At 45.6% G+C, this 26,019-nt stretch overlaps 1 protein-coding gene across 1 annotated transcript; it reads left to right on the top strand.

Annotated features, from left to right (window-relative positions):
* Positions 1-519: 519 nt before the first annotated feature.
* Positions 520-20,677, top strand: LOC101050190 (uncharacterized). The gene is made up of 4 exons (XM_003941823.4): positions 520-3,897; positions 14,465-14,591; positions 16,879-16,939; positions 18,324-20,677. Exons 1-4 carry the CDS (start codon positions 3,895-3,897, stop codon positions 19,474-19,476), a joined length of 1,344 nt encoding a protein of 447 aa, XP_003941872.2. The 5' UTR covers positions 520-3,894; the 3' UTR covers positions 19,477-20,677.
* Positions 20,678-26,019: the final 5,342 nt, after the last annotated feature.

The raw sequence follows: 26,019 nt of genomic DNA, 5'->3' as shown, positions 1-26,019 counted from the left end.
AGTGCTCGGATTACAGGCTTGAGCCACCGCGCCCGGCCTTTTTTTTTTTTTTTTTTTTTTTTTTTTGAGACAAAGTCTCGCTCTGTCGCTCAGGTTGGAGTGTAATTTCCCAGTCTCAGCTCACTTCAACCTCCGCCACCTGAGTTCAAGCGATTCTCCTGCCTCGACCTGAGTAGCTGGGATTACAGGCACCCTACACCATGACTGGTTAATTTTTATTTTTAGTTGAGACAGAGTTTCACCAGTTGGCCAGGCTGGTCTCGGACTCCTGAACTCGTGATCTGCCTGCCTCGGCCTCCCAAAGTGCTGGGATTCCAGGCGTGAGCCACCGTGCCTGACTTATGGCCCTTTTAAAAAGGTTTTATTTTATTTTATTTATTTATTTATTTATTTATTTATTTATTTTTTGGGCCAGGCGCGGTGGCTCAGCCTGTAATCCCAGCACTTTGGGAGGCTGAGGTGGGTGGATCACGAGGTCGAGAGATTGAGACCATCCTGGTCAACATGGTGAAACCCCGTCTCTAGCAAAAATACAAAAAATTAGCTGGGCATGGTGGCGCGTGCCTGTAGTCCCAGCTACTCAGGAGGCTGAGGCAGGAGAATTGCCTGAACTCAGGAGGCAGAGGTTGCGGTGAGCCGAGATCGTGCCATTGCACTCCAGCCTGGGTAACAAGAGCGAAACTCCGTCTCAAAAAAAAAGAAAATATCTTAAGTCCAAAAAGCAAGTGGTTCCTCTTAGTAGCTGTGAATAACTTAACATTAGTATTTTCTATATTGTGTTTACGCCATCACATACACATTTTGGTATTTTGTTGAGTGAGTTTCCAAACCAAAATGTGTCTCAGGCCTCACCCATAGCCATTTACTGTAGATTTCAGAGCTGCTTCTAGGATTTCTTTATAGTTTCTCAGCAGAATCACCATTACTCACGTTTTTTTCCCCCCAATGATAGTATGGATATAAATTATTTTTGTCTGAAAGTTTTTTCTTTTTCTTTTCTTTGTTTGACACAGTCTCACTCTGTCTCCCAGGCTGGAGTGCAGTGGTGCAATCACAGCTCACTGCTGCCTTGATTTCCCCCCTCAAGGGGGAAATCAGTTACCAAGTAACTTATACTACAGGTGCTAAGGTGGGACTACAGGTTTGACCCCTGCTTTCCATTATAGCTTGAACTAGATTTCTAGATTTTCAGGTTTACTTTGGGCTACCCTTAGCTAAGTAGGAAATCCCTCTGTATGGGGGAGAGGGCTGGGCTTTAATTTTATTTTTGGTTTACACGTAGAATAGCTGGAGTCTGACTGTGATTTGATATATGAAGAAATCTGTTATTTGTGTATTTATTTATTTGTTTGTTTATTTAGAGATGGAATCTTGCTCTGTTGCCAGCCTCAGAGACCCATTGGATTGCCTTATGGAATGAGAACAGGTTTATGAATTTGACAATTTATGTAGGTCAGTACCTTAAACTGACTCCAGGTGAATCTTCTGCTGGCGAAAATGAAGGTCTAGGGCTGGGCTGGTGGCACCGTTTTTACAAAAATACAAAAATTAGCTGGGCATGATTGCAGGTACCTGAAGTCCCAGCTACTTGGGAGGCTGAGGCAGGAGAATTGCTTGAACCTGGGAGGCAGAGGTTTCAGTGAGCCGAGATAGCACTGTTGCACTCCTGCCTGGGTGACAGAGTGAGACTCTGTCTCAAAAAAATAAATAAATAAAATGAATCTCTGGAAGGAGAGAGGGTTGCCACACAATGCAGAGGGGACAGGAAGGCACGTTGACAGCTTAGAGTTAAATCCTTCAGCGATCCTGTCTCATCACCAGGTTGTGATCAACTTAGGGGTTCGGTTTCAGCAGAGTCTGGCTGCCAGGTTGAGAATCTGTTCAACCTCCTGAATGGGGCATTTCCTGCTGAACTGTGGCTGAAAAACTGCTTCTCTGAGCTAGTTCATGTTTTCCTTTTCTTCTCTTTTGATTCCTTTATAGACTATTGCTGTCATATAATCCCAGTTTTTCCACACATTTAACAATTTTATTCTGTTGTTGCTGTGTTTTAATTTTCTTGGTGAAAATGAGTATCCTGAGAGAGAAGGTGGTGAAGCAGAAAAACAAATTTCCTTTCTTTTCTGTAGTATAAGCAAAACTCCCCTGAATTCTCCCCCTCACCTTTGTGAAACTGTATTCTGCTTTGCAAGTTGTAAGTTTTTAAATTCATGTATTCTTGTTCTCTGTAGCTAATAACAAAAAGTTGCTATCTTTCATCTAAGCAGCACAGCAAAGGTCATAAAACAGGTCTAGTCTGGCTAAATTGCAGCTATCCGAACAGCATAGTAAAGGGAGATAAGCTGTGCTTGCAACCCAAATAGTACCATTTAAACTGTTAGGCCCGTTGCTGGCATAAAGCGACCACCAGGCAGGCTTTGCGTGTGCAAGGAGATCGTTTTAATTTCCGGCTTGAGTGCAAGCGGGCCAAGTCTGAGAAAGGAGTTATGCAAAGGCGGTAGGAAAGCGGACTGGTTATATAGGCTGGAGGAAATGGTTTGTTAACGGTGGTAATCTATTTTAGGGAAGGGGAGGGCGTCATGGGATGCATAGTCACAAGGGTAGGGGTTATCCATTACAAATAGGCATGATCGTAGAGTGAGGGTTATGGGGTTGCAATTAGAGGGGAGAGTGCGGCAAATTACATAGTTACAGGGGAGGGGGTCTTGAGAAACGCAGTGTCCAGGGGGAAATTTCGGAAGGCTGAGCAGGAACAATGGTTGCAGGTTGCAGGGGGAGAGCAATTAGTTGAGGCAGGAACAAGTTGTTTCACTTCTCTTTGTGGCCGTCTGGTTACTTCGGACTTTGTGGCTGCTAGGAACCATCCAGAGGCATACGTGCCGGTCACCAAGGCTGTAATGGTCAGGCATGAACTTGGAAGCCTGACGTATGCCACGTAAGTCATATGTAAACTTAATTTGTAAACCTGTCATTTAAAATAAACTCCCTTTTTTCTGCTTCTGCGTTTCATGTATAAAAGTCAAGATTTGTCTTTGTTCAATACTCTTTAAAAAGTAAATCTACTCCAGCCTGGGTAACAAGAGCGAAACTCCGTCTCAAAAAAAAAAAAAAAAAAAAAAAAGGTAAATCTACTAAGCCGGTGTACATCTTAACAAAATCCTCCTGTTCCACCCATGGGTTTCTCCAGTCTGCTAATTCCCGAAACAACGGGAGAAAGGCTTGGCCTTGCAGCCAGCAGCCTCATTCCCCATTCCTGATACCTGGAGGACACCAGAGCCCCACCTCCTGCTGCAGTGTGGTCTTTTTGGCATTCACTCCCCTCCTGCTCTGAAGCCAGGGGAAGGCTCCACTGGACAGTAAGTCTGGGATTCCCTGCACACAGTTGTGACCCCCCAGTCTTGGAGGAAGAAGCAGGAAGGGGCCGCAGACTACTGGCAGGGAATTCTCCTTAAAGGCAGATACTCCCTGGGAGGGGTCAGGTCCCTGCCGAGGGCGGAACCACCGCCAACCTTCCACCTTCTCCCCAGGTCTGGAACCTGTTTATCCGGTTCCTCTCAGCGCTGGAAGATCACCTCTTCTATCCCTAAGTGCCCAGGGGGCGGGACCTGGGGCACTATCCAATCACGGTCTCCGTTGGGGTGGTGAGCACCGAGAGATCACTCCTGCTGTCACTCAGGGCCCAGGGGGCGGGATCTTGGTCAGTATCCAATCAGAGCTACCGGGCGGGGTCGTAAGAAGTGTCCATCAGGCGTCTTGGCTGGAAGAGGTTGCGAGGTTTAAAAAGCCCGCCGATTCTCATCACACCCTTTTCTCCGCTCTGTGCTCGGTTGCTCCGGGGCCAGAACTGGTAGCAGGAGGTGGAGGGAGGAACCAGGATACCGCACAAGCTGGGAAATGGTGAGTGTTCAAGGCCAGGGATCCTGAGACGGTACGCCTGGTTGGAACCGGCTGTGGTGGGAACCAGATCTCCGCGCTGTGGTCTCTGTGGTCTGGGACTCGCGTCCCCTGACTCAGCTCGTCCCTCGGTTCCCTCGGCCGCGAGGTGGGGCTGGGCCAGCAGCCTGGACCCCGGGCGTCCTGTCCCCTCCTTTCTCGGCGACTGCGGCCCCTGCCCTGGAGACCTTTCTGGGCAGCTCCTTGCCCGCAGCCCCGCATCTCCCCAGATTGTTTGGGTCCATGAGAGGGTCATTGGAGGAGTCTGCCTCAAGTTCGTGTGGGAGGAGCAGCGGTCTGTGGGGTCTTCAGTTGCTTCTTTGTCTCCAGGAACCTCGGGTTTTTCCTGAGATTTCGAGATACATGCGAAGCAGGGACGCAAATCCGCGACTGTAATCCGCGGCCTAGCTCCTAGGACTGCCGGCAAATCTCTGGATTTCCGGATTTACACAGTGGACCTCCTGTCTTCAGTTGACCACAACAATGTCAACTCTTCATCCCCCAGGCTTTGTTTCAAACACAAGAATTCGCGCCTTTGCACTCCAGCCTGGGCGACTGAAGGAGGAAAAAAAAAAAAAAAAAGCAATTAGGAGGAAAATTCCTTTCCATTTTCATTGATCTAAAATGTAATTTGTTTGGATTTCATATAACTATTGTTAAAACGCGCGCTCTGAATGAAGAGACCCCAAACAGGCTTTGTGTGAACAACATAGCTGTTTATTCACCTGGGTGCATAGGTTTGGGGTGGGCAGTGGAAAGTTATAGAAGTTACAGTTGGCTGTTTTTTGCAGGCTGGGACGGGTCGTAGGATGTGGTATAAGGAGGTTGGTCAAAGTCTGTTACAAAGTCCTGTGGCCTTGTCAGTGGAGGGCGGAATGAGAAACAATAGAGACTATCTTTTTTTTTTTTTTTTTTTTTTTTTTGAGACGGAGTTTCGCTCTTGTTACCCAGGCTGGAGTGCAATGGCGCGATCTCGGCTTACCGCAACCTCCGCCTCCTGGGTTCAGGCAATTCTCCTGCCTCAGCCTCCTGAGTAGCTGGGATTACAGGCACACGCCACCATGCCCAGCTAGTTTTTTGTATTTTTAGTAGAGACGGCGTTTCACCATGTTGACCAGGATGGTCTCGATCTCCTGACCTTGTGATCCACCCGCCTCGGCCTCCCAAAGTGCTAGGATTACAGGCTTGAGCCACCGCGCCCGGCGAGACTATCTTAAAGTTAGGTAGCCTGGGTGAGGGTTGATAATTTCTTCCTTTTTTTTTTTTTTTTTTTTTTGAGACGGAGTTTCGCTCTTGTTACCCAGGCTGGAGTGCAATGGCGCGATCTCGGCTCACCGCAACCTCCGCCTCCTGGGTTCAGGCAATTCTCCTGCCTCAGCCTCCTGAGTAGCTGGGATTACAGGCATGCGCCACCATGCCCAGCTAATTTTTTGCATGTTTAGTAGAGACGGGGTTTCACCATGTTGACCGGGATGGTCTCGATCTCTTGACCTCGTGATCCACCCGCCTCGGCCTCCCAAAGTGCTGGGATTACAGGCTTGAGCCACCGCGCCCGGCCAATTTCTTCCTCTTTCTACAATCTTACAGCCATTTCAGGTTTTCTAATTCCGGAAGGCCCTCTAGAGTTTATTATGTGCGGTTCATAGGGGTGCCCTGCCGTCCACGGTGGTCAGACCTTGCATTCCTGTCTTTTTATATTAGTAATGTAAAGAAAAAAGAAATGAAAAGTGGAGGGCAGTGTAATATTAGGAAGGCCGGCACAGAAGGTTGATGGGGCAGTGTTTCTCAGGGTTTCTTCAAGCGGGATTGCGGGTGGCCTGGAAAACTAAAAATGGGAAAGAATTTCGACTGCTGGGAGATCTCGGGGCAAGGGGTGATATTGCGGGGTTGTTAGAAGGACTATTTGTCGTATTGACTGATTAGCTATTGCTTATATACGATTTTTTTTTAGGAATTAAGAGATTAATCGGAAAACATTACAGAGGCTATGGAAGCTGACAATTGAGGTGGTCAGGCCTGCTTTACCTGGTGCCGAGTGCAGTAGTAATTCCTAACTCTACTACTAAGGGGATTAATGGAATGATCCGCTTGTGTCTTGTTGGGATCACAAGGGGAACAGGACGGCTTTTGTCCCCATTGGCGAACTGAATTTTGGGAGTAAGGAAAACTAGGGTACAAGTGCCTGTGCAGTTGGTAGGAAGGCAGATGTAAGAAGAACCACAGAGGAAAAAAGTCCTTGGCTTCGACATAACTGGAAGTGTAAAGTGAAAAGATGAGAAAGTGTTCTGAGGGTATTGAGGTTTGGACCCAAATGCCGGGGGGAGCCCCCAAGGGCTGCGGCTGTTAAGGGTTATAGCGGGGTTTGGTAGGGTAACCGTGGCGGGGGTAGAGCTTTTGTTTTCACGGTGTATGAGGAAGCATGTGGTATCTGTAAGTAACTACTTTCATTAAGAAGTTTGGGTATGTGAGTGAGATTAAGAGTGAAAGATCAGCTGTAATTGCCTGGGGGAAAAGTGTAATTGGGCAACTGAACAAAAGCAGGGCATGTAAAAGTAAATTAGTACAGTGAATTTGAGCACAGTTAAACAGAAAATAATAGAAACGGAGACATTCTGAGGTGTGTATTAAGTAGCAGGGGTGATTGCATAAAGCTGGAGAAGGCCAGTGGCTGAAAGTAACTGCAAGAGGTGTGAAAGGAAACTACGCTTTGGAGGTTGTGAGAGATATAGAGGGTAAGTGGGGCACATAGCCAGTGATTTTTTTTTTTTTTTTAAGGGAGGTGAAGGGGAAGGGGGCTAGCCTCTGATTTTTAAGGGATTCTAAGAGTATCAGGTCGGCAGCTGCTGCCGAGAACAGGGATGAGAACCACCAGCCCAGGACTGAGGGTAAGTTGCCTGATTAAAATCGTCACAGGCGGTGGGCCTGGCTCCTGTGTAAGAATTCTAATGGCTCGGTCTTTTATTTCTGCTGTGTAGGAAGAGAAGGGTTGAGAGGATTTGGGGAGCACTAAAGTAGGAGGAGTCTCTAAGGTCTTTTTTAGAGAACAGAAGGAAGAATGGGGGAAGGATTTTTGGTCTATGGGGTCAGATAGGTTGCCTTTTATAGGTTTATAAAGTGGTTTGTTTAGGAGGGCAAAACATCGTATCCACAGGCGAAAGTATTGTACACTTAGGAAGGAGAAAAGCTGTTGTCTAGTGGACAGGTTTGGGGTTTGGAAAAATTAACTGGATACGGTTGGCAGGGAGAATGCGTGTATGCTGGCGAAGGATTATAACAGATGGGAAACAAATTTGGGATTTAGAAAAAAAAGTGTTTTTGTGTTCCTAGGAGGTCTGGAAAAAAATTTAGAGAAAAAGAAAAAAGTGTTTTTAAGGTTAAGAATAGTGAGTTATGGAAGGGGGTATGGAAGATAGGAAAGTGAATTAAAAGGTCATGTTATTATATAGCCCCATAGCCCCGGGGTCAAAGCTGGTTCCCGGCCCAGTCCTGTCCTGGAGCAGCCTGCCCCCTCTTTCAACATGACAGATGCCACTGTGTCTTTCCCCAAGGAATTCCTGGCAAGTGGAGTGGCCGCAGCCATCTCCAGGACGGTGGTAGCACCTATCGAGCTAGTCAAGCTGCTGCTGCAGGTGCAGCATGCCAGCAAGCTGATCAGCGCAGATAAGCAATACAAGGGCATTATAGACTGCATGGCCCCTATTCCCAAGGAGCAGGGAGTCCTGTCCTTCTGGCGCAGTAACCTGCCAATGTCATCACATACTTCCCCACCCAGGCTCTTAACTTGGACTTCAAAGATAAATACAAGATAACAAGCAAACTTTAGGCCTTTTTTTTTCTTTTTCTTTTTCTTTTTTGTTTTTTGAGATGGAGTCTCACTTTTTCACCCAGGCTGGATTGCAGTGCCGGCATTTCAGGTCACTGCAACCTCTGCTTCCTGGGTACAAGCAATTCTCCTGCCTCAGCCTCCTGAGTAGCTGGGACTATGGGCACATACCACCGCGCCTGGCTAATTTTTATATTTTTGATAGAGACAGGGTTTTAACATGTTGGCCAGGCTAGTCTTGAATTCCTGACCTCAGGTGATCCACCTGCTTCGGCCTCCCGAAGTGCTGGGATTAGAGGCCTGACCCACCGTGCCCAGTGGGTTTTTTAGGCCTTTTAAAGGGTGTTGAGTGTTGGGGTACTGGCACTGGGCAGGATAATGGTGGTTAGGTTTTTTTTTTTTTTTTTTTTTTTTTTTTGAGACGGAGTTTCGCTCTTGTTACCCAGGCTGGAGTGCAATGGCGCGATCTTTGCTCACCGCAACCTCCGCCTTCTGGGTTCAGGCAATTCTCCTGCCTCAGCCTCCCGAGTAGCTGGGATTACAGGCATGTGCCACCATGCCCAGCTAATTTTTTGTATTTTTAGTAGAGATGGGGTTTCACCATGTTGACCAGGATGGTCTCGATCTCTCGACCTCGTGATCCACCCGCCTCGGCCTCCCAAAGTGCTGGGATTACTAGCGTCAGCCACCGCACCTGGCCATTGGTGGTTAGGTTTTAAGGCGATGATGAGGGGTGAGTGACTAGTAGCTATGGATGAAGAGGTGGTGTCCCGCACCCTAGGGTTAAGATTGGGTATATAAGGGGAGCTATTGAGGGAGGTGCAGGTTCGCAGAGGAGAACGGCAATGAGCTGTGGCTGTAGCCCAGGAATAGTGAAGGAGGCAAACAATTTTGCGAGGATATCTCGGTTTAAACAGGGGAACTGGACTAGTGGGGATGATTAGGAAATAATGTATAAAAAAGGAGTGCTGGCCTAGTTGACACCAGGCTTGGGGAGTTCTGAGAGGCCCAGAGGCCTTACCATTAATTCCCACAACAGTTATGGAGGCCAAGGAGACAGGTCCTTGAAAAGAAGGCAGTGTGGAGTGGGTGCCTCATGTTGATTAAGAAGGGGATGGACTTAGCCTTCACCGTTAGGAGTTACCTGAAGCTCAGAGTCCATGATTTTCCAGGGGCCCCTGAGATGTTTGGGCAGTGTCAGTCTTCAGCCGCCAAGCCGAGGAGATGAGGGAAAGAGTCAGCTTGAGGGCTATGGGGTTGGGTTCGTGGAGCCTTAGAGATGGTGGTTTCAGTTGGACAGTGCAACTTCCAGTGGAATCCCTCACAGATGGGACCACAGCTTCTAAGGAATCCCGGGCTGTGGGCATTCTTTGGCCCAGTGGCCTGGTTTTTGGCATCTGAAGCAAGGCTTTAGGGGAGGAGGCCCTGAAGAGAAGCCTGGATGCTGTGGATTTGCTGGTGTGATACTTCTGTGAGCTGAAGGAGTGGCTGGGGTCTTTCTTACAGTGGAAGCAAGCATTTGTAATTCTGAGATATACTACCGCTTGGCAGCCTCATCTCAGTTATTAAACACCTTAAAGTTGGCCGGGTGCGGTGGCTCAAGCCTGTAATCCCAGCACTTTGGGAGGCCGAGGCGGGTGGATCACAAGGTCAAGAGATCGAGACCAAGCCGGTCAACATGGTGAAACCCTGTCTCTACTAAAAATACAAAAAAATAGCTGGGCATGGTGGCACGTGCCTATAATCCCAGCTACTCAGGAGGCTGAGGCAGGAGAATTGCCTGAACCCAGGAGGCGGAGGTTGCGGTGAGTCGAGATCGCACCATTGCACTCCAGCCTGGGTAACAAGAGCGAAACTCCATCTCAAAAAAAAAAAAAAAAAACACCTTAAAGTTGAGGTTGGTTAGTTCCTGTTGTGGGGTGTGAGGGCCAGATGCTAGTGGTTGAAGTTTTTTTCCTAATATCCGGGCACATAGGGTAATCAAGTGCATATTAAGCATTCTTCATTCTTCACTGGTGTGAGTAGAAGTAAGGATGACATTTAAATCACTCCAGGTGAGATTGTAGGGCTGCATTAAGTATTGGAGGATCTGATGAAAAGGAGCTTAGGCGTTGGCAGATTTGGAAAAGGTTGGATAAAGAAAAAGGAACATGCACCCTTACTGTGCCTTTGGCTTCAGCCACCTCTCAAGGGGGGAATTGTTGGGCAGGGATAGAGGAGTTAGGCTCAGGACTAAACTGTAAGCCGGATCGCGATGACTTGTGGAGGTGACAGGAGGAGCATGAGGGGTTGTAGGCAGAGGAAGAGGAGGGAGGCTCTGGGGGCGGGGTTGGGCCTGAATTGGGGCCTGGGTCAGACAGGCAGGGAGGAGAACGGTCAGAAGGGTCAATAGACAAGGAAGATTCTTGGTTCCTGTTGGAGGCAGGAGGGCTGGACACAAGGGAGAGAAGGAGCAGTGATCAGGGGATTAGAATATAAAAAAAAAATATCTGGACGTCTGGTACCTTAGACCATTTTCCCATTTGTGGACAAAAATTGTCTAGGTCTCACAGAAGACAGGAATAGAAAGTGCCGTTTTTTGGTCATTTGGATTGAGGCCAGGCTGTGTTACAGAGACCTTTAGGTTTCAGATCAGGCAACAGTTGAAGAGGTTTTAGGTTTTATAGAAAGCCAGCTAGAGTTTAGGATTGAGGAATAGAGGGGGCTGAGTGTTGCCCATAGTGAAGGAGGTAAGTTTTAAGGAAAGTAGTAGAGTAGAGATGAAGAGAAGGAGTGAGCAGCCACCAGCGTTTTGAGTAGGCATTCCTGACTGGTTCCTGGGCTGTAACATGGGTGAGTGAGCAAGGCAGGAGTCCCCACGATTGACCAGACCCCAAGGGAAGAGACTTGTCTTCTCTGGCTCTACACAGATAGAGAGTGTCTCTTTATCTCTACCACAAGGAGAAATATTTCAAGAAAAAGAGAAAGAGGGAGAGACTTGTCTCCTTGGGATTTTAAGGAAAAGAGAGAGAAAGAGGGGAGACGGCTTATCCCATCTGAAGGTGGCAAGAGAGCTGTGGAGGCCTCAGGTGGGTCTCTTCCCAGAGGGGGAACAGGGACAGGGGACTGGTCTCCCCAAGGGAGTACCCCTGTCCCAGGTTTTGGCCCCAGATGTTAAAACGAGCATTCTGAATGAAGAGACCCCCAAACAGGCTTTGCGTGAGAAACATGGCTGTTTATTCGCCTGGGTGCAGGTGGGCTGAGGCCAAAAGTGGTGTCAGCTGAGGGCCGTGAAATAAGAGTTGGTTTTCTGCCGGGCGCGGTGGCTCAAGCCTGTAATCCCAGCACTTTGGGAGGCCGAAGCGGGTGGATCACGAGGTCAAGAGATCAAGACCATCCTGGTCAACATGGTGAAACCCCGTCTCTACTAAAAAAAAAAAAAATACAAAAAATTAGCTGGGCATGGTGGCGCGTGCCTGTAATCCCAGCTACTCAGGAGGCTGAGGCAGGAGAATTGCCTGAACCCAGGAGGCGGAGGTTGCGGTGAGCCGAGATCGCACCATTGTACTCCAGCCTGGGTAACAAGAGCGAGACTCTGTCCCAAAAAAAAAAAAAGAGCTGGTTTTCCAGGTTTGGGGTGGGCAGCAGAAACTTATAGAAGTTACAGTTGGTGTTTTCTTGCAAGCTGGGAGTGGGGGGCGCTGGTGTGTCGAGTCAGGAGGTTGGCCAACGTCCCTTAGAAAGTCCAATGGCCTTGTAAATTGAGGCTGGTTTAAGAAGCAATAGAGAATGTCTCAGAGTTAAGTAGGTGCCACAGAGGTTGAACATTTCTTCCTCCTGTTAGGATTTTACAACCATTTCAGGTTTTCTAATTCCAGAAAGCACTACAGGGGTGTACATGCAGTTCATGGGAGTTGCCATGCTGTCCACAGCGTGGTCAGACATTACAACACTTGCATATTTCTTTTGATTAGTGTTAGAATGACTTACCTTTTGCATACCTTTTTATGTAATCTGTCCATATCTTTCTGTTTGAAATGATTTTCTTTTACACATTACTGACCCTTGTTTCTTTACTGTGTCAATCTCTCTTTTTTGTGTATATGAATAATAGAGATTTAAAGTGGTAATTGATATAGTTGTATTAATATGTATATATGTAATTGTTCTCTGTTGTACTTTCCATCTATTTTTCAAACTTTCTCTTTTTCTACCTTGTGTAGTTTTTGTTTATTCCTTTGTTCTTTGAGACAGAGTCTCGCTCTGTTGCCCAGCCTGGAGTATAGTAGTGTGGTCTCATCTCAATGCAACCTTTACCTCCTCCTGGAGTCAAAGGATTCTTATCCTTCAGTATCGCAAGTAGCTGGAATTATAGGCATATGCCAGCATGTACGGCTAATTTTTCTATTTTTAGTAGAGACGGGAGTTTCACCATGTTGGCCAGGCTGGTCTTGAACTCCTGACCTCAAGTGATCCACCCGCCTTGGCCTCCCAAAGTGCTGGGATTACTGGCGTAAGCCACCTTGCCTGGCCCCAGAGTTTTTTTCATGGCCGTTTCAGTATGTTTCATGTTAGTTAGAAAAGAATACCTGAAAGTGGGTAATACATAAGACATTATATTTGTTTTGTACATTTCTGGAGTTTGGGAAGTCTAAGGGTATGGGTGCACATCTGGGGAAAGCCTTGCTGGTAGGGACTCTTCTCCATCTGAAGCAATGGAGGGAGGGTTTTCCTTGGGGGGCGCTGATTGTGCTAGCTGGCATCTTGGCCTCTTCTTTGAAGACAACCAGTCTTACTCCAGGATGTCCCATTAACTCATTAAACCTTTAGTCCATCAGTGAATTAATCCATTCATAAGGCAGAGCCCTCATGACACAATCACCTCTTCAAGGCCTGACTTTTCAATACTGATACATTGGTGATGAAATTTCACTATGAGTTTTGGGGGTACAAACATTCAAACCTAGAAGTGGCTGATCACGTATGTTCCTCTTCTGTTTATGCAACAAAATTTAAAACTCTCAGAAGATAAGATGGAAATTAAGCAAGTACTATTTTATTTATTTATTTATTTTTGAGATTGAGACTCACTCTGTTGCCAGGCTGCAGTACAGTGGTACAATCTCAGCTCACTGCGCCTCTGCTTCCCAGGTTCAACCCATCCTCCTGTCTCAGCCTTATGAGTAGCTGGAACTACAGGTGCATGCCACCACGTCCAGCTAATGTTTGTATTTTTAGTAGAGATGGGATGTCACTATGTTGGCCAGGATGGTCTCAATCTCTTGACCTCGTGATCCACCCATCTTAGCCTCCCAAAGAGCTGGGATTACAGGCGTGAGCCACCATGACCTGCCCTTTATTTATTTTTCAATTTAATTTGAGACAGGATGTCACTCTGTCACCCAGCCTGGAGTTCAGTGACATACGCATGGCTCACTGCAGCCTCCACCTTCTAGGCTCAAAGAATCCTCTCAGCTCAGCCTCCCTAGTAGCTGGGACTACAGGCATGTGCCATTATGCCTGCCTAATTTTTCTATATTTTGTCGAGATGGGGTTTCAACATGTTGCCCAGACTTACCTTGAACTTTTGAGCTTGAGCAATTCTCTCATCTCAGCCTCCCAAAGTGCTAGCATTACAGGCGTTAGGCACTATGCCCAGTGGCAAATATTATACTGTTTGAATAAATAGTTTAGGCATACACAGCTTCTTTTCTTTGTTATGTTGGTGCAGCTCTCCTTCAATCTGGCTGTGAGATATCATCATAGTCCAACTTTCTTTTTTTTTTTTTTGAGATGGAGTTTTGCTCTTGTTACCCAGGCTGGAGTGCAATGGCGCGATCTCGGCTCACCACAACCTCCGCCTCCTGGGTTCAGGCAATTCTCCTGCCTCAGCCTCCCGAGTAGCTCAGACTACAGGCATGCGCCACCATGCCCAGCTAATTTTTTGTGTTTTTAGTAGAGAAGGGGTTTCACCATGTTGATCAGGATCCACCCATCTCGGCCTCCCAAAGTGCTGGTATTATAGACGTGAGCCACCGCGCCCAGCCCATAGTCCAACTTTCTAAATAAGCAAGTATAGGGATGTGTCTCACAACTGCTAATATTATGTCTTTTTTTTTTTTTTTTTTTTTTTTTGAGACAAGTCTCTGTTTTTAGGCTTAAGTGCAGTGGTGTAATCTCAGCTCATTGCAAGCTTCGTTTCTCGGGTTCAAGCAATTTTCCTGCTTCAGCCTCCCCAGTAGCTGGGACTACAGTCACGTGCCACCATGCCCAGCTAATTTTTGTATTTTTAGTAGAGACAGCATTTCCCCATATTGGCCAGGATGGTCTTTATCTCTTGATCTCGTGATGTACTTCGCAGCCTCCCAAAATGCTGGTACTACAGGCCTGAGCCACCACCCCTGGCTAATATTGTGTCTCATATACGAGTTAGACACAGACAGTACGAATACAGAGAGACACTAGAGGTGATCCGGGCAGCATATCTCACTTCTGAAATAGTGAATGAGAGGCTTGTTCATCTTGGCTGTCACTTTACTGAATATGTTGAGTTCTAGCATCAGAATTGCTATGTTGGAGAAAGTAAGTATAGACAGAGGACAAGAGTATCATGACCAAGTCATTGAATAAATTTGTGGAGTCTATAGCATTGTGTGAACTTCTTCTTAAGTGTAGATTCCTAGCACTGTGGGTCTTAACCTTCCTCCTCTGCCCTGGGGGATGTTTCAGGACTCAGTGACCTTTGAGGATGTGGCTGTGAGGTTTACCCAGGATGAGTGGCCTCTGCTGGATCCTTCCCAAAAGAATCTCTACAGAGATGTGATGCAGGAAACCATCAGGAACCTGAAGTCTCTAGGTAAGGATGACATCATTTCTTCTTGAGTCAAATAGAGAACAAGTGTTTCTTGGTCATCTACACTGTTCAGTGATTTGGAACATGGTAGGGAATACAGTAGACTGGCCAGGTGCAGTGGCTCACACCTGCAATCTTAGCACTTTGGGAGGCCAAGGTGGGTGGAACACTTGAGGTCAGGAGATGGAGACCGATATGGCCAACATGATGAAACCCCTTCTCTACTACAAATACAAAAATTATCCAGGTGTTGGCCGGGCGCGGTGGCTCAAGCCTGTAATCCCAGCACTTTGGGAGGCCGAGGCGGGTGGATCACGAGGTCAAGAGATCGAGACCATCCTGGTCAACATGGTGAAACCCCATCTCTACTAAAAATACAAAAAATTAGCTGGGCATGGTGGCACATGCCTGTAATCCCAGCTACTCAGGAGGCTGAGGCAGGAGAATTGCCTGAACCCAGGAGGCGGAGGTTGCGGTGAGCCAAGATCGCGCCATTGCACTCCAGCCTGGGTAACAAGAGTGAAACTCCGTCTCAAAGGAAAAAAAAAAAAAAAAGAAGGCTTAGACAGGAGAATCACTAACCTGGGAGGTGAAGTTTGCATTGAGCCGAGATCAAACCACTGCATTTCAGTCTGGACAACAAGAGCAAAAATCTGTCTCAATAACACAAGTAGTCAGTTAATACATAATTTATATATTGGTGTATATGTGTAAACATACATGAGGATAGTGTCTCATGTTACTAAGGCTGGAATGTAGGGGCATGATCATAGCTCACTGCAACGTCGTACTCCTAGGCTCAAGCAGTCCTCCTGCCTTAAACTCTTTTTTTTTTTTTTTTTTTTTTTTGAGACGGAGTTTCGCTCTTGTTACCCAGCCTGGAATGCAATGGCACGATCTCGGCTCACCGCAACCTCCGCCTCCTGGGTTCAGGCAATTCTCCTGTCTCAGCCTCCTGAGTAGCTGGGATTACAGGCATGCACCACCATGCCCAGCTAATTTTTTGTATTTTTAGTAGAGACGGGGTTTCACCTTGTTGACCAAGGTTGGTCTCTATCTCTTGACCTTGTGATCCACCCGCCTCGGCCTCCCAAAGTGCTGGGATTACAGGCTTGAGCCACCACGCCCGGCTGCCTTAAACTCTTGAGTAGCCATGACTGCAGACAAATTTCACTATGCTGGGCTGATTTTTAAATTATATTTTTTGGAGATGTGTGTCTTGCTATGTTGCCCAGGCTGGTCTCAAACTCCTGGCCTAAAGCAGTCCTCCCACCTTATCCCTAAGTGCTGGGATGATAGATATAAACCACAGTGCCTCCCTGTTTGGTTTATTATATTTGGTATTCTTACAATAAAGTAAGCTATAGAAAAGAAATGTTAAAGTAAATCATAAAGAAGTAAAAACATATTGACTATTGATTAAGTGGATCATCCTAAAGGAATCCTTTTTGCTGGGCACAGTGGCTGACGCCTGCAATCCCAGCACTTTGGAGAGCCAAGGTGGGTGGATCACGAGGTGAGGAGTTTGAGACCAGCCTGACCAATATGGTGAAGCCCCATCTCTAGTATAAATACAAAATTAGCTGGGCGTGATGGGTCATGCCTGTAATCCTAGCTACTCAGGAGGTTGAGGCAGGAGAATTGCTTGAACCCGGGAGGTAGAGGTTGCAGTGAGCTGAGAACGTGCCACCGCACTCCAGCCTGCACTACAGAGTGAGACTAAACAAAACAAACAGAACAAAACTGAGTACCCTGAAGAAGAGGAAGAGTTGGTCTTGTTCCCACACAGGTAGTGAAGGTTGAGAAAAGTCTGCATATGACTGAACCTGTGCCATTCAAGCCCTCCGCCTTTTTTTTTTTTTTTCTTTAAACAGAGTTTCCCTTTTGTTGCTAAGGGTGGTGTATAATGGTGCAATCTCAGCTCACTGGAACCTCCACCTCCTGCATTCAAGCAATTCTCTTGCCTCAGCCTCTCAAGTAGCTGGGATTACAGGCACTCGCTACCATGCTCAGCTAATTTTTTGTATTTTTAGTAGAGACAGGTTTCTCCGTGTTGGTCAGGGTGGTTTTGAACCCCCACCCTGAGGTGACCCATCCTCCTCGTCCTCCCAAACTGCTGAGATTGCAGGCATAACCCACCGCACCCAAACTCAAACCAATTTTGTTTAAGGGTCAATAATACGTTGTTGAATAACTCATGCATGGCAATAGTGTTCCATGAGCATAGAATAAAAAAAGTTTGTATAATTTTGTTATAATTTATGATAATTTTTTTGGGACCACATTTTAGGAATAAAATGGAAAGACCAGAACATTGAAGATCATTGCAAAGATTCCAGGAGAAATCTAAGGTAATTTGCATTTACAACGTAAAGCTGTGTCTCTTGAGATAATGTCAGAATGATAGAAAATTATATTTGTTTACTTATCTATCTTTTTTTTTTTTTTTCTTTTTTAAGACGGGGTTTCACCATGTTGGTCAGGCTGGTCTTGAACTCCTGACCGCAGGTGATCTGCCCACCTTGGCCTCCAAAGTGCTTGGATGCTTGGATTACAGGTGTGAGCCACCACGCCTGGCCTCTTTTTTTTTTTTTTTTTTTTTTTTTTTTGAGACCGAGTTTCGCCCTTGTTACCCAGGCTGGAGTGCAATGGCGCATCTCGGCTCACCGCAACCTCCACCTCCTGGGCTCAGGCAATTCTCCTGCCTCAGCCTCCTGAGTAGCTGGGATTACAGGCACGTGCCACCATGCCCAGCTAATTTTTTTGCACTTTTTAGTAGAGACGGGGTTTCACCATGTTGACCAGGATGGTCTCGATCTCTCGACCTCGTGATCCACCCGCCTCGGCCTCCCAAAGTGCTGGGATTACAGGCTTGAGCCACCGTGCCCGGCGGGAATATATTTCTTTATTTGAGACATGGCTTACTCTGTCACACAGGCTAGAGTGCAGTGGCATGATAGCTCACTGCAGCCTTGAACCCCTGGACTCAAGCCATCCTCCTTTCTTGGCCTCCCAAAATGCTAGGGTTACAAGCATGAGCCAGTGTGCTCCGTGGAAATTCAAAGAACAAGCACACAAAGTGAAGCGGCCCAGCTTCAAATTTGTTAAGTTTTAGAATGTCTTCTCCCAAATTATGTAGTTCAGTGTGACATAGACATTCATTGTTTGCAAAACAATTGCCTTGGAAACAGCATTAAGAATCACCATAGTTGCCAGATGTGGTCGCTCACTCTTGCAATGCCAGTACTTTGGAAGTCTGAATGGGAGGATTGCTTGAGCCCGGGAGTTTGAGTCCAGACTGGGCAATGCAGTGAGAACTCATCTCCAGAAGAAATTTGAAAAATTAGACAGGTGTGGTGACACATGTCTGTGGGCCCAGCTACCTGCAAGGCTGAGGTAGGAGGTTTGCCTGAGACTGGAAGATGGAGGCTGCAGTGAAGTATGATCACACCACTGTCTTGCAGCCTGGGCAACAGAGTGAGAGACTGTTTCAGGAAAAAGAAAGGGAGGGAGGGAGAGAAGGAAAGAAAGAAGGAAACTACCTACCACCATCACTCCTTTGATAATAGCTGTAATGGAGCCCCTTTGCAGAGAATTCAATCCACTCACTTTCAAACAATTCAGACATGGCATAAAGCCTACATTTCTCATGATAAAGTAAAATATGTAAATCAAATGCTAATGTAAAATTATTTATCAACACAATTTTTGTAATGTGCTTCTTATTTCTTATAGAAATCATATGGCAGAGAGGCTCTGTGAATGTAAAGATGGTCAATGTGGAGAAACTTTCAGCCTGATTCCAGATGCTATAATGAACAAGAAGACTTTTCCTGGGGCAAAACCACGTGAAAGCCGTGTATGTGCAGAAGGCAACATGGATCATTCATCTCTGAATTGCTGCATCGGAGCTGACACTGGACACAAACCATGTAAGTGTCGGGAACATGGAGAGAAGACACATAAACGTAAGCAGTGTGTAAAAGCCTTCAGCTGTCTCCGCTCCTTTCAAACACATGAAAAGCCTCACACTGGAGAGAAAGCCTATGATTGTAAGGAATTGAAAAAAACCTTCATTTCTCTCAAAACTGTTCAAAGACACAGGGTAATGCACAGTGGAGATGGACCTTACACATGTATTTGTGGGAAAGCCTTTGTTACTCTCAGTCTAAACCTCACACATGAAAGATCTCATACTGGACAGAAGCCATATAAATGTAATGAATGTGGGAAAGCCTTTGATTGTCTCAGCCATTTTCATAGACATGAAAGAACACACACTGGGGAGAAGCTGTATCAATGTAAGCAGTGTGGGAAAGCCTTTAATCGTTCCAGTAATATCCGAGCACATGCAAAAATTCACACTGGAGAGAAACCGTATGAATGTAAGCAATGTGGGAAAGCCTTTCATAGTTGGAGTTCTGTTCGAAAACATGCAAAAATTCACACCGGAGAGAAACCATATGAATGTAAGCAATGTGGGAAAGCCTTTACTCGTCCCAGTTCAATTCAACGACATGCAAGAATTCACACCGGAGAGAAACCATATGAATGTAAGCAATGTGGGAAAGCCTTTACTCGTTCCAGTTACATTCGAACACATGCAAGAATTCACAGTGGAGAGAAACCCTATGAATGTAAGCAATGTGGGAAAGCCTTTATTCAGTCCAGTGCCTTTCAAACACATATAAGAATTCACACTGGAGAGAAACCTTATCAGTGTAAGCAATGTGGGAAAGGCTTTAGTTTACCCAGTAACGTTAGAATACATGCAAGAATTCACACTGGAGAGAAACCCTATGAATGTAAGCAGTGTGGGAAAGCCTTTTCTTCTCTCAGTTCCTTTCGGTATCATGAAAGGACTCAACACTGGAGAGAAACCCTGTGAATGTAAGCAATGTGGAAAAGGCTTTCTTCAATCCGGTTCCATTCAAAAGCATGCAATAATTCACACTGGAGAGCAATCCTATGAATATAAGTAATCTGGGAAAGCCTTTAGTTGTTTCAGTTCCATCTGAACACAGTCAAGAATTCACATTGGAGAGAAACCCTGTGAATGTAAGCAATGTGGGGAAACCTTTAGTTGTTCCTGTTCCATTGGAACACATGCAAGAATTGACATTGGAGAGTAACTATATGTATGTAAGCAATGTGGGAAAGCCTTTAGTCTCAGTTCCATTCAAACACATTAAGAATTCACAGTGGAGAGAAACCCTACGAATGACAGCAATGTGGGAAAGCCTTCACATATTTCGGTTCACTTCAAGTGCATAAAAGAATTCACACTGGAGAGAAGCCATATGAATATAAAACCTCTGGGAAAGCCTTCAGTCATATCACTTCCTTTCACAGACATAAAATTGTCCACACTGCAGAGGAACCTTATGAATATAAATGTGCAAAAGCCTTCAGTTATCACAATGCTTTTCACAGACATAAAATTACCCATACTGCAGAGAAACTTTGAATGTAAGGAATGTGGGAAAGCCTTCTGTTATCACAGTTCCCTTCAAAGATATGAAAGGCCTGACAGTGGAGAAAAGTTTTATAAAAAGTGTAGGCCAGCACTGTATCACTTCTGTAATCCCAACATTTTGGGAGGCCAAGGTAGGTGGATCCCGACCAGCCTGGACAAGATGGTGAAACACCATCTCTACTAAAAATACAAAAATTAGCTGGCCATGGTGGCAAGTGCCTGTAATCTCAGCTACTCAAGAGGCTGAGGCAGAGAATTGCTTGAAACCAGGTGGCAGAGGTTGCACTGAGCTGAGATCACGCCACGGTACTCCAGCCTGGTGACAGAGTGAGACTCCATCTCAAAAACAAAGAAAAAAAGTAAAGCCTTTTACTTTTCCATTATGTTATGAAACCATGAAGGTACTCACACTTGAAATAAACAATGATGTTAGGAACATGGGAAGCCTTTCCTTTCTCTCTCAATTCTTTGAAGGCACACGATGTAACACACTGGCAATAGACCTCATAACTGTCAGGAACATGGAATATGGTTTGTCCTTGTTTATTTTAGATACATGAAAGAATTTACGCTGGAGAGAAACTGAATGTAAATAAAGAATGTGGTAAAGCCTTGTGTAGTTTCTGTTTCTCTAAAATACTGTTATTTCCTGGTATTCTCAAGGTGTTGGTTGCAGCACTTCATCAGAATATCTAAATCTGAAGATGCTCACGTGCTTTATATAAAATGGTGTATTTTCCTAGCATGTAAGCATACCTTCCTGTATAGTTTAAGTAATCTATAGGTTATTTGTAATGTCTAATGCATTGTAAATGATGTAAAAGTGGTTGTTTCGTTGTTATTTTGAAGGAATGTATTAACTTCTCTTCCTGGGTCTATAAGGGGTATGGTTTCAAAGGCAAGAACTTCCCAGCTACATGCCTGACCTGCCTTCATTTATGTCTCCCGTTTGGGAGCCTAGAGTTCTTTGTCTAATTTTTGTCCTGGAGGGAAGGTAACCTGCCCAGGTGAGCTTCTTTGGTTTAGAAAGCCTGTGAAAAGCTGTGGGAGGACTGTGGGCCAATCAGTCAATTAGATGTCAAAGATGAGTTATTTCAGCGGAAGTTTGAAAGAACTCTCACTGGACAACAACTAGAATGGGGCAGGAGTAACTCCCAGGTTAAAAGTCCCCTTCTCCCTAACCTGTGTGGACTTCATCTCTGGATCTCCACCCATGACAGCGTGGGAGCTTGCTTGCTCTATTTCTCTTTCTCTCTCTCTCTCTGCCTAATGAATCACTTTCTGCAAACTTTTTTGGGTTCAATATTGAACAGTGTCACCACACCAGGGCCTCCTACCCATCCTTTGGTGGATAAGAGCCCAAGGACCTGGAAAAAAAAAAGTGGGATTGGGGAACAGTGAGTACCACATCTGGTCACAGTTCTGACAAGAAAAAACATCTGTAGATGTTTAATACATATAACCATCACAGGCCCACCTCTATAGTACATAATGGTATATGTCCACTACAGTGAAACATTCTTTTTCCTGAGGATTCTGGCACTGTTGCCCAGGCTAGAGTACAACAGGCTGATCTTGGCTCACCGCAACCTCTGCCTCAAGATCATGTGATTCTCCTGCCTCAGCCTCCCAAATAGCTGGGATTACAGGCGCCCATCACCACACCAGGCTAATTTGTATTTTTAGTACAGATGGGGTTTCACTATGTTGTCCAGACTGTTCTCAAACTCATGACTGTGATCCACCCACCTCAGCCTTCCAAAGCGCTGGGATTACAGGCATGAGTCACCACACCTTGCCAACATTTTTTTTGTTCTTAAAGAAATACAGGCTGGGTGCGGTGGCTCAAGCCTGTAATCCCAGCACTTTGGGAGGCTGAGGCGGGTGGATCACGAGGTCAAGAGATCGAGACCATCCTGGTCAACATGGTGAAACCCTGTCTCTACTAAAAATACAAAGAATTAGCTGGGCGTGGTGGCGTGTGCCTGTAATCCCAGCTACTCAGGAGGCGGAGGTTGCAATGAGCCGAGATCGCGCCATTGCACTCCAGCCTGGGTAACGAGCGAAACTCCGTCTCCAAAAAAAAAAAAAAAAAAAAAAAATTCTCGGCCGGGCGCAGTGGCTCAAGCCTGTAATCCCAGCACTTTGGGAGGCCGAGGTGGGTGGATCACAAGGTCAAGAGATCGAGACCATCCTGGTCAACATGGTGAAACCCCGTCTCTACTAAAAATACAAAAAATTAGCTGGGCATGGTGGTGCGTGCCTGTAATCCCAGCTACTCAGGAGGCTGAAGCAGGAGAATTGCCTGAGCCCAGGAGGCGGAGGTTGCGGTGAGCCGAGATCGCGCCATTGCACTCCAGCCTGGGTAACAAGAGCGAAACTCCGTCTCAAAAAAAAAAAAAAAAAAAATCTCATTTTTGTTCCCATAGCCTGTGTAGTAAGTTTCTCAGCTCTTTTATTGAGTGATTTCAAATGGAATTCTGGGTCTTAGCATGAAAATACTACCAGGGAAAAGAAATAGGGAAAAAACTCTTTCATTTTGGTTACAGAAAAAATGAGTTTTTTTCTACAAGCAAGTGTGGTGGAGTATACTGGTGGATTACAAATATGTAGCATAATCTCAGTTCTCCTTTGTAGCTTGGAGAATTTGTGACAGTGGATAAGTTTGTTTCCTGTTATGTGAACTTGGCTGATGAATGCTAAATCCTGTGGTACAGCGTTTCACACCTAGAAGTACTCAATGATTTTTTGTGTACTATATGATTATTAGGGAAATAGTAAATCTGTGAAAAGAACACACTCAAAGGGCTTTTTCATGGCCGGGCGTGGTGGCTCACGCCTGTAATCCAAGCACTTTGGAGGCCAAGGCGGGCAGGTCACCTGAGGTCAGGAGTTCAAGACCAGCGTGACCAACATGGTGAAATCCCGTCTTTTTTTTTTTTTTTTTTTTAAATAAAGGGCTTTTTCTGTTCTGTCAGTAACAACAATTAACACAGAAGACTTTTTGACCAAAAGTGTGGGTTTTCTTCCTTCCAAAAGGCAAGCAGGTTATTCTGCTGTGGACAGCAACTAGGTGTCTTCCAATTCAGTTTTGACATTACCTACGTGGAGATAGCTGCAGAGCCCACAGATTGATGGCTTGGTCCCCACATCCCTCCCTCCTTGCCCTCCACTTCCTACCATTCAGGTATCAGTGGTAAGTCTGGGCCTCTGGAAATTATAACCCACAGGTTTCAAGTGTGAGTTCCTGTGCTCTCTTTGGGTTTAACTAACTTATTGTGGCTCACAGAACTCATGGAAACACATCTTCAGTAGCTTCTTTCATTTCTTTACTTTTTTTAATTTTCAGATGGTGTCTTGCTTTGTCACCATGCTGGAGTCCAGTGGCGCAATCTCGGCTCACTGCAACCTTCCACTCCCTGGTTGAAGCTACTCTTGGGCCTCTGCCTCTTGAGTAGCTGGGATTACTGGGGTGCATCATCATACCTGGCTAATTTTTGTAATTTTAATACAGACAGCGTTTCACAATGTTGGCCAGGCTACTCTCAAACTCCTGTCTTCAAGAGATCTGCCCATTTCAGCCTCCCAAAATGCTGGAATTATAGGCATCAACCAGCGTGTCAGGCTACCTCTTTTCTTTATAAATCACCAGCTTTAGATATTTCTTTGCAGCAGTGCAAAACAGATTAACACATACATTAAATAGAAATGGTGAAGGTGGGCATTCTTTTGTTCCTGGTATTAGAGGAAAAGGTGTCAGTCTTTCACCACTGAACATATTACCTGTAGGATTTTCATACATGGCATTATTCTATTAAGAAAGTTTCGGCCGGGCGCGGTGGCTCAAGCCTGTAATCCCAGCACTTTGGGAGGCCGAGGCGGGTGGATCACGAGGTCGAGAGATCGAGACCATCCTGGTCAACAAGGTGAAACCCCGTCTCTACTAAAAATACAAAAAGTTAGCTGGGCATGGTGGTGCGTGCCTGTAATCCCAGCTACTTAGGAGGCTGAGGCAGGAGAATTGCCTGAGCCCAGGAGGCGGAGGTTTCGGTGAGCCGAGATCGCGCCATTGCACTCCAGCCTGGGTAACAAGAGCGAAACTCCGTCTCAAAAAAAAAAAAAGAAAGTTTCATTACATTTCTAGTTTTTTGTTCATTTGTTTTTCATTTTTTGGGTTTTTTTGGAGACAGACTTTTGCTCTTGTTGCCCAGGCTAGAGTGCAATAGCATGATCTCTGCTCACTGCAACCTCTGCCTCCTGGGTTCAAGGGATTCTCCTGTGTTTCACAGTGCTGAGATTATAGGTGACAGTCACTGCACATGTCCTGTTTCTAGTTTACTGAGTGTATTTTATAAAGTTAAGAAAGGATATTGAATTTTGTTAAATTATTTTTCTGTATCAATTGAAATGATAACTGAGTTTTTTTCCTTCTTGCCATTAAGGTTGTCTATTACATTGGTTCGTTTTTGTTAAACCGTCTTTGCATTCTGATTATAAATCCCATGTTTATCATCTTTTTAATACCTTGCTGAATTTCTTTTGATAGTCTTTGGTTAAGGATTTATGCTTTAATATGCATAAATGATATTGGTCTCTAGTTTTTAATTGTCTTGTAGTGTCTTCATCTGGCTTTCATACCAAAGTGAAGCTAGCCTTACAAAATGAATTAAAAAGTGTATCCTGGGCCGGGCGCGGTGGCTCAAGCCTGTAATCCCAGCACTTTGGGAGGCCGAGGCAGGTGGATCACGAGGTCGAGAGATCGAGACCATCCTGGTCAACATGGTGAAACCCCGTCTCTACTAAAGGTGCAAAAAATTAGCTGGGCATGGTGGCGTGTGCCTGTAATCCCAGCTACTTAAGAGGCTGAGGCAGGAGAATTGCCTGAGCCCAGGAGGCGGAGGCTGCGGTGAGCCGAGATCGCGCCATTGCACTCCAGCCTGGGTAACAAGAGCGAAACTCCGTCTCAAAAAAAAAAAAAAAAAAAAAAAAAAAAAAAAAAAAAAAGTGTATCCTGTCCTTTAATTTTGTTTACTTTCTTTTCATTCTTTTTTTTCTTTCTTTTTTTTTTGAAACAGCATCTTGCTCTGTCACCCAGGCTAGAGTACAGTGGCACAATCTTGGCTCACTGCAACCTCCACCTCCTGGGTTCGGGCGATTCTCCTGCCTCAGCCTCCCAAGTAGCTGGGATTATAGGCGCCCACCACAACACCCAGCTAATTTTTGTATTTTTAGTAGAGATGGGATTTCACCATGTTGGCTAGGCTGGTCTACTCATGACCTCAGTTGATCCTTCTACTTTGGCCTCCCAAAGTGCTGGAATTACAGGTGTGAGCCACTGTGCCTGGCCTGAAACTATTTTAATATTTGCCTGACAATCATGTGGAATTAATGGGGTTCTTTATCGTCAGATTGGATAGTAGATTCGCCAGATTTAAGGGCACAGTGTGGGCTGGGCACGGTGGCTCATGCCTGTAATCCTAGCACTTTGGGAGGCCAAGGTGGGTGGATCACCAGAGGTCAGGAGTTCAAGACCAGCCTGGCCATCATGGTGAAACCCCATCTTAAAAAAAAAATTAATAAATTTAAAAAAAGGGAACAGTGTCAGATATGTAGATTTACAGGACAGAATTGAGAGTCCAGAAATAATCCCCTTTGCCATGGTTTGAATGCTTGTGTCCCTTCCAGAATTTACAGGTTGGAACTTAAACCCCATTGCAGCACTGTTGAGAGATGGGACCTTTTGGTGTTTAGGTAATGGTGATGACTCTGCTGTCTTGAGTAGATTTTTTTTTTTTGGAGATGGAGTCTCCCCTAGCCATCCAGGCTCCAGTGCAGTGGCAAGATCTCCATTCACTGCAACCACCGTCTCCCAGGTTGAAGCGATTCTTCTGTCTCAGCCTCTCAAGTAGCTGGGATTACAGACACCCACAATCATGACCAGCTAATTTTTGTATT

The sequence above is a fragment of the Saimiri boliviensis genome, chromosome 14 (genome assembly GCF_048565385.1).
Source record: "Saimiri boliviensis isolate mSaiBol1 chromosome 14, mSaiBol1.pri, whole genome shotgun sequence".
NCBI lineage: Eukaryota > Metazoa > Chordata > Mammalia > Primates > Cebidae > Saimiri > Saimiri boliviensis.
Note: the sequence above shows the minus strand (reverse complement) of the source record. Positions and strands in the feature narration are given on the sequence as shown.

Bases quoted from the DNA above. Each gene is read 5' to 3' on its own strand.
- LOC101050190 (XM_003941823.4), top strand. The intron at 14,592-16,878 runs GTAAGGATGACA...ACCACATTTTAG, and splicing joins CAGGAACCTGAAGTCTCTAG to GAATAAAATGGAAAGACCAG. The intron at 16,940-18,323 runs GTAATTTGCATT...TATTTCTTATAG, and splicing joins GATTCCAGGAGAAATCTAAG to AAATCATATGGCAGAGAGGC.